The sequence below is a fragment of the Trichoplax adhaerens genome, genomic scaffold (assembly GCF_000150275.1).
Source record: "Trichoplax adhaerens TRIADscaffold_6 genomic scaffold, whole genome shotgun sequence".
Lineage (NCBI taxonomy): Eukaryota > Metazoa > Placozoa > Uniplacotomia > Trichoplacea > Trichoplacidae > Trichoplax > Trichoplax adhaerens.
The window spans coordinates 911,550-920,384 of NW_002060948.1; the positions used below are offsets into that span (position 1 = coordinate 911,550).

General features: G+C 34.3%; 1 protein-coding gene across 1 annotated transcript; it reads left to right on the forward strand.

Annotated features, from left to right (window-relative positions):
* Positions 1-3,593: 3,593 nt before the first annotated feature.
* Positions 3,594-8,578, forward strand: TRIADDRAFT_26875 (uncharacterized protein; the record flags this gene model as incomplete). Its single annotated transcript, XM_002113184.1, has 19 exons — positions 3,594-4,191; positions 4,286-4,396; positions 4,485-4,582; positions 4,653-4,961; positions 5,042-5,189; positions 5,298-5,433; positions 5,535-5,712; positions 5,780-5,888; positions 6,003-6,132; positions 6,199-6,257; positions 6,336-6,554; positions 6,660-6,722; positions 6,791-6,987; positions 7,074-7,307; positions 7,394-7,497; positions 7,576-7,723; positions 7,841-7,992; positions 8,078-8,156; positions 8,270-8,578. Coding segments are annotated over 19 exons (3,381 nt in total), but the record flags the coding sequence as incomplete, so codon positions are not given.
* Between the last annotated feature and the right edge of the window lie 257 nt (positions 8,579-8,835).

Consider the following 8,835-nt stretch of genomic DNA (forward strand, 5'->3'; position numbering starts at 1 on the left):
CTGATTAAATATTTTATTATGTACTGTACACTAAGTTGAGTTAATGAATAGTAATTGTTCATTATAATTATCATTACTATTATAAGAAGATATATCAACCTCTTAAACAAGGTTACTGATTTATATGTTATAGACTATATGATTATGGTATTGTGTAATTAACTGCATTTTAGCTAAATTTTTGTCCTCTTTTTCATTGCAAATGTATCGGATATCGAAGGAAACGGATCAGCAAGGCACGACCTCACAAGGTGACCAACAGACTCCGACAATTGATCCCAATAATAGTATCCAGGATGCAAATACTAATCGCTCTGGCAATGAACCAGAATTCGCTGAGGCTGTAATTGATCGCAATTATGACGAAAATATAACCAGTAATAGCAAACAATACGGTAATTCATTGGGCAAGACTGAAGGCGATAATTCTGGAGAAGCAAGTGAAAGTTCTAAATTTTATACAACTGAAAATATGAGCAATATTCCCACGGCAGAAAATGAATCATTTATCAATGAACCTTACTCACAGAAGACGACCATTGGAACAGAGATTGATGAAAGAAATCTATTACATGATGTTCGCCGATCTGTTTCAGATCAATCTTTCAGACATAACGATCCCAGATTTCGATTAGCTTCTCCGCCATTAACGGGGCTTGTTCAAGAACGATCGACTGCTCGATCTTATCACCTGCAGGTATTCAATTTTTGCATTATAATTAAATCTTTTAGATTAAAATATGTCAATTTTATTACTAAATTTTTTAAACGTATTGCGTGTATATAACCTTGATATACTTAATTCTCAACATAACTTTAGGACGAGAGAGGATCCGATGATCAACGTAAGTTTAGCTTCGATCGCTATTCTTCTTATGTGAATTTTTAAATGTTTGCCTTATTATATAACAGCTTTTCGAAGATTTCCGCGTCTTGAACCTAGACCTGAACCATTCTCGTTGCGTCGAAATGTAATAATTTCAATAGAAAATAGTAGAGTCTACTTCATCCCTATATTCATTTGTTATATGTTAATTTTATTCTCTTGTTCCTTAGATGGATGACATGAATGATGGTATTCCAGCTTTTGTATCACGTTAGTACATAAGTACTTATATACAACTAGCATACGATACTATCTGTTAGTAGGATTTTACTATATGCATTAATCATGACGAAACCTAGAAGATTCCTATTAATCCTTGAAATAAAATCAAGTAATAGTTTTATCAATCGATTAGGCGAGCGCGAAATAGAACAGACATTAATACTAGAAGATTGCGACATTCAAAGAATTCATGCAGAACGTAAATCTCATTCTAAGGATAACAATCCCGAAGGTAGAATCATTTTCGCCGTATTGGCTTTATCCTTCCATATATATAGTGAAATATCGCGTTAGGTTTTCAGTATAACTATCGATGCCATACAGATAAGTGTTGTAATAGGACATCTAGAGGCGACTTATGTACTAATATGAACGTAATTTCTCAGCATGCATGTCACTGAATTTTAGTTTCAAAGTATTCTTACCTTAAAGCACGTGTTTCTAACAAGAAATTAAGAAGCATAATTTTAAAATATCAATATAAATAATTTTAGGTGATAGCAAAAAAGACAATAAAGACATTTCTCCTATGTCGTCGAGACCAAGAGAATCGAAAATTACAGAAAGTACAATATTTTATATATAAATTAAGTTTACTACAAGTATTCCCTAAAATGAGTTTCTATTTTCGTGTCTTAATTTATCGATTTCTACTCTCCTTTTTTCCTAAACTTTTAAGATGAAGTCAGAAAACGTAGCTCCTCATTTCATAGTAGTCCAGACATTGAAGAATTCTTTCGGGGGAATTTAGAGCTTACAAATAATCGACTGTGGCAAGCAAACAGTCATAGTGCTGAAGGTACTTTTATTTAATAGATTCTGACTCTATACTATACAGTAATACAATTTAGATTTCATATACCATAAATAAATTCACATTTAACTACTTTTAAAAAGATCGCACCCGGTCTGAAAGTTATGATGGCAGTCATGGTGGTAAACATATTAAAGATGAGGCCGCTGAGAATTCTCAAGGTAGAAGGGCATTCTTGCGACACTCCAGTTTTCCTAGTAAGCACATAATATGTTAAAATCTGAGATGCCTCTCAGCTAACGTCAATCGTCTTATTATTCAATATAACTCTAAGATTTAAAACGTTCTTCAAAATGATCTTTATGTTTCAGGAAATAAAACTAGAAATTTAAGTTTACAAACGGAAGAAGGGGCGTCTGCGATACCTGTATCCACTTCATGTGATAGTTTAATCGCTCAACTTTCCACGAACTCTACCATAGGTAAGTATAATGTTCATTTATTAATCCATTAAATTTTTATAGTTGTAAGATCTTTTCGATTAAATTTGTAGGTTCTACATCTGCAACATTCGAGGACAGAAATAAAAGTGGTCCTAATAGTAGCAGTTCTTCTGCTGCTTCCATGCAATCGGTTGCATCCTGTGCAGCCACTAATGGATCTGAGCATAGCGAATTACAAGCTATTGCAGCGGCAAATATCCAGTGTGATATATTCACTTCGGATACATTCCCCACATTTGGCCTTAGTGAGCACCGTGGCGACGTTTTCGAAACCTCTACGGACTATCAACACGATTTTAATTTCTCGAATCTTATGAATGATAAATTTGTTCGTCTTTCTGGTGGTGAAGATGATACTGACGAATTTGAAATTCTCTTTCCGGAATCAAGATCACGTAGGAGTAGGCTCGCAAGAACATCAAATAGAGGTTATTTTTTTATTTTTTATATTTCAATTTTATCGAGACTAAGCTTTATGTAATCATTATGCAAGATTACTATAAAGCATCTTTAGAGCTGTTGCTTTCTTTAACTGTATAGCGATTTGGATATCATATACTAGTAATAAAGTAGCTTATCAAATTATATTTCAATTTTCTATTGTAACAATTCCGTACCCAAAACGCAGGATCGGGTACAAGAAGGCGACGAAACGCACCGCTAAAAACTCGCGCAGAATTGGAAAGGGATATGTATGCAGCTGTACTAGCGAAGGATTCGAGCAGATCTAGAAATGATAATCCTTTAGTTTTAAGACAACCTTCATTCACTGACAATACTGATGACTTAGATAGCATAGAGGTTCCCATCACCCGGCCCCGTGAGACGTCTGTATCAATCGACGGTAATAGACAATCTAATTATTCTGTGCGAAGACATGTGACAGGATCAGGTATATAGTAGTTTTAAAGTTATCAAGTTAATTAAGTTTTATTCCATACAACTTTTCATAAATTTCATGTTTAATTTGATCAAAACTTAATCGTTTACGATTTTGCGAATATCTTAGAAATTTTTGTATTTAAAACCACAGATAGAGTTGCCTACCAACCAACTGTACTTGTTCAAAATGACGTGACCCGAGAACAGCTAACTACCTTATTGCGTCTGGGCCTTGTAGATAGGTGATTTTTACTAAATGATTTCTTTGGAAGCTAAAAATTACTAATATCATATTTGTACTACTCTAAATTAGTTTCTTCACAAGAATACTTTTTCATAATCTATTATGTTCTACAGCGCAACTATAAGAAATACTTCTGAAGCCCCGGCTATTTCAAATGGTTTTGAATCCGGAACAGATTACTCCTCAAGTGAGGAACCGCTACAAGTACACCGCGTACCAAAACATCGGCTTCCAGATAGGCAACCGATTCCCGTTGCAATTCATACCTTTAAAATTAAGATTTTACCCTGGAAGACTATACAAATTAATTCAGATCGATTGAGTATTGAAGCTCTACTAGACAGAAATTTTAACATAACTGAAATTGTATTACAAGTTACCCTTGCTGCTCTAGTTAGTGGCTTGGGCTTTCTAATTCTAATGCAAAATTACCTTTATGAGTTCTGGGTATTTTGGTTTTGTTTCGTTATGGCTAGCTGCCATTTTTCTCTCTTGAAAAGTGTACAACCAGATGCCTGTTCTCCCGCTCATGGTTACAATAAAATTACCGTGTACAGTAGATCAGTCTATTTCTGCATATGTACGTCCATAATTCTTATTCTTGATGCTTTTGCGAAACAAAAGCCTGATCCGATGTACCTGTATGGTCTAAGGATAAACAATCCTACTGTTGTCCTATTTGCTAGGGATCTGATGATTGGTAATATTTACTATTCAGTATTCAGTTTAGTGATTGTATGACTATACAACGACTTTAGCCCTTAGATTCATTATTTTATATCTTGTACTTTTAGTAATTACGATGCTTTTGCCATTCCTGTTTCTACTTGGTATTTTCCCACAAGTAAATACGTTTTGCTTATACTTCTTGGAACAAGTCGATATTCATGTTTTTGGCGGAAGTGGTACTGAAATGAGTGAACTATATTTGTTTGATAGAAATAAGTACTGAAAATTATGCTTATTCAACTTATTGCTATTGCCTTATTTTAGCTTTAACCAGTCTCCACGCTGCTGTTTTTACTATCATTCGAAATATTGCTCTTGTTGCTCTCAATTATGCTATTTGCTATGCTGCACTTCCGAGTACAGTAAGTAATTGATTTTTGGCTATACCTGATAAGTTCAATATTTGAAACACTTTTTCTTATCTATTCTTAGGAAAATGCTGCAGGGCAGAATAGTTTAGGTTTTTCTGCCTACTGTGCTGTTCTCGTATCAACATCATTTTTTCTAAGCCGGTCTAATAGTGATCCAACAATAATCTGGTCATTAGCAGTACCCATATTTAAACACGGACAACCTCCTGAAGATATTTCACAAAGTGAATCCAACGATTTAGAGAAAATGCTTCCTGAGAGGCTTAAAGTGACTATTAGGGAGCGATTACATAATGATGCTGTCACTATGTTGTTGATAATGTTAATTGTCTTTGCTGTACACGCTACGACTATATTTAACTTTAATGCTGTAAGTATTCAGCTATTTCTATTTACTAACAGAAATATCTGGATTTTGCCATAAACTAATAAAGCTCTCTCTTTTCTTAGATGGTAATGATAATCATACAAGTTTGCATAGGTGTTGTTGGTGTAATTTTGCATTACATTCTCCCACAAATGCGTAAACATCAGCCATGGCTATGTTTCAAATACCCCATTTTAAAGAGCAGAGAATACCATGTTTTCGAAGTTACAGGTACGTATTGTATTCAGTTTTAATTATTACATTTGAAGAATAAGTACGATTATATCTTCTTACCTTAATTTGAATTCTACTCAATACGTATATCCATTTCGTTTATAGAAGCGGCAAAAATTATGTGGTTCGAGAAATTCTACATTACAGCTCAGTTGGTTGAGTGTAATGTGTTGTATATATTTCTCTTCTTGGCTGCGATTACGCATAACGCTGCTATTGTAATGCGTAATTTTGGTCCATAGTAAGTAACGAAGTAATTTGTGCACAATATATCTCAAAATAAATTATTTTCCTCTGTAACAAAGATTACGACCGCTGTAAATTGTTGTATTTCTTTATTAGCGTTGCTCCATTAATACTGACCATAACTGGGATAAAAGCGTTTCGATCCTCATTTTGTCGGCCAGCACATCAATATCTTACGTTAATTTTTACGGTCCTGTGCTTCAATTATGATTTGCGAAAATATAGCGAAACTTTTATGATTGATTTTTTCTTTATGGGATTAGCCGTTAGCAAGGTAACACACGTCATTGGAAACGATTATTAGTTTATTTCAGTGATGATGATTCCAGTGCTTTTTTTAGATCTATGAATTGGTGTTAAGAATGAAATTCGTACTTTCTTATATTTCTCCATGGCAAATTGCTTGGGGCTCTGCTTTTCATGCATTCGCTCAACCTTTTAGTGCTCCCCGTATCCAATCTTGCAATTTTTAAAATGTTTTACCTTTTTAATTTTAGTAGAAAAACACTTCTACTAGATAGCCTCACACGTGTTACGGATATTCCTTAACACGTCTTACTATAGATTCAGCTATGCTTTTCTTGCAAACGATTATTTCAGCTGTACTTTCAGCTCCTCTGAATCCATTCTTGGGAAGTGCAATATTCATCACTTCTTATGCTAGACCGTTAAAATTTTGGGAACGTAACTACAAGTATGTTAACATTGTGTTTTATGTATACCTGAAATTGTATATTAAAAGTAGTTTCTTTTCCTATAGCACCCAAAGGGCAGATCATTCCAATGTGCAACTATCTTCATATCTCGAAAGGAGTCCACGTATGTATTACATTGTAGAAATTTCTTTACTTTGATAACGTGACTAATTTAAATATATTAATATGCTTTCAATTGCAGTGAGCTTCGACGACAATAATTTAAATTCAATTTTCTATGAGCACCTTGCGTATTCATTACAGAAAAGTCTTTGTGGAGATATACTGTTGGGCCGTTGGGGAATTGTAATGGCTGGAGACTGTTTTGTCCTAGCGTCAGACTATCTTAACTGCTTGGTGCATATTATTGAGATAGGCAACGGATTTGTAACTTTTCAAATACGCGGCCTAGAGTTTAAAGGTTAGTAAATAACAACTTTTATAATTTTTACTAGCAAGCTTCGAAATATGTTAATTTAATTTGTAAAAATTACACGAAGCTATAGTTATATTCTGAATTTTTTAGGAACCTATTGTCAGCAGAGAGAAGTTGAAGCCATAACTGAAGAAGTTCACAAAGATAAAGGTCGTAGTATAAGTAATACTTTACGCAAGTTATGGTTTAGTAATTATAATAAATATTCGCCAAATTTCTAGGGTGTTGTTGTTGCAATTTAAAGCAAGAGCTACCATATGTTTTATCTCTTAATGCCGCATTCAATCAACGTTGGCTGGCTTGGGAAGTAAAGAATAAAAAATATATCTGTGAAGGATATAGCATTAGTGACAATAGTGCATCGCCAATGCTTCGTGTTTATGATTTGAGAAAAATCTTGATAACCTACTATGTGAAGGTATTGTTGTGTGTACACATACTAGGCATTTGATTCCACGTGTGTTATTTTATCTGAATTAACTTATTTAACTGTTTATCATACAGGCAATTTTGTATTACCTTTTCAAAATTCCTAATTTGGAAGAGTGGCTAGACAAAGACGTAGTCAAAGACATGATTGCTACTCGTTCTCGTCAAGGTTTTGTGGATATCGAGAGACTATGTTTCTATAATATGATAGATGAAGACTTTGATCTAAGGAAAGGCGGAATTACTATGAATAGTTTTTGCAATATTTATTTTGATTGGATAAAGTGCTGTGCTAAGAAACGATCACCTGTAAGTTACCTTGATATTTCATAACGTCTTTGGACGATCATGGTACAGTTGTAATACTTTCTGCTTCACCACATGATTTACAATAGTCCATGGTGGTAAGACGAGAATCTCCCGCCGTTGTTCTATCTTTTGCGTTTGCGACTCTTGGAAGAAGGGCTTTGGGTGTAGCTTCAAATAATCAAATTGCGAGGTGATACTAACTTTGTTAGCCGAGATGCTTGCGTCCTCAGTTTCATATACTAATACCTGTGTTAATCTTTTAACCTAGTCTGGATTCTTTCCTCTATGGATTACATTCATTATTTAAAGGAGACATTCGTGTAATGTCTGACAAAGATGAGTGGGTATTTTCAGACTTCGATATGCTTAAAAAAGTTATTGCGCCAGCTATTCGAATCTCGCTCAAATTGCATCAGGTAGAGCTTGTAGTCATTAAAATTACTAATTTAATAATAATGAACTTTTCCAATAGGTCTTGTATTTTTGCTGGCATATTTGTAGTAATACTGCATATGCTAATCGACTTTTATTAGGATCACTTTACAGCGTGCGATGAGTATGAAAATGTAGAGAATCTTTATTCCGCAATAGAAGCATATAATGATAATATCGTCATCTGTCATGAGGCAGACCCTCAATGGAGACAGGCAGTGTTATCAAATGCACCTTCACTACTTGCCTTACGGTAAGTTTAGCTATGCAAGTATTGCTATACGCCACTATTTACTTTTTCTTTCTTACTTATTATGGCTTTTGTGACTATCTGGTAGGCATGTGCTTGACGAAGGTGTTAATGAATACAAGATCATCATGTTAAATAAAACCTATCTTAACTTTAGAGTAATTAAGGTTAGTTTGCAATATTGAAAAGTCATCGATAATCTTTACTATTGAAAAATTTCCTATTAAATATAATGTTATATAGTTGTTTAATGGATAATTTTGTTATCTTTATGCCTTAGATCAATCGTGAATGTGTACGTGGACTGTGGGCAGGTCAGCAACAGGAATTGATATTCTTTAGAAACAGTAATCCTGAACGCGGGTCAATTCAAAATGCTAAGCAAGCCTTACGTAATATTGTCAACTCATCATGTGATCAACCTATTGGCTACCCTATTTATGTTTCGCCACTACTCACATCTTATTCTGAAACGAGCGAACAGTTAACTTCTATAACAGGCAGATCGATCAGTTTTCCATTACTGTCAAGACGATTAAGCAGACTATGGAGTAGAATATCTGGTTACTGCTCTTCCGATAGAAATAATAGCCGTGCTAACAGTTGTATTAACAACGTTACTGTAGGTTTTCAAGAACCTCGAACTGGAATTGGTGCTGAGCGTAGTTCTACTGGATCAAACAGTGCTATCGATCGTCGTAGTAGTCACCGACCTGATAGCACTTCACAATACACTAATATTAATGCTAATACAGAAGATAGTAAAGCTAATAAATCTACTACATGGCGTTCTTCTGAAGTTATAGATAGAGCTCAAAGAATACATGATAAAGATAGGAACGCAAA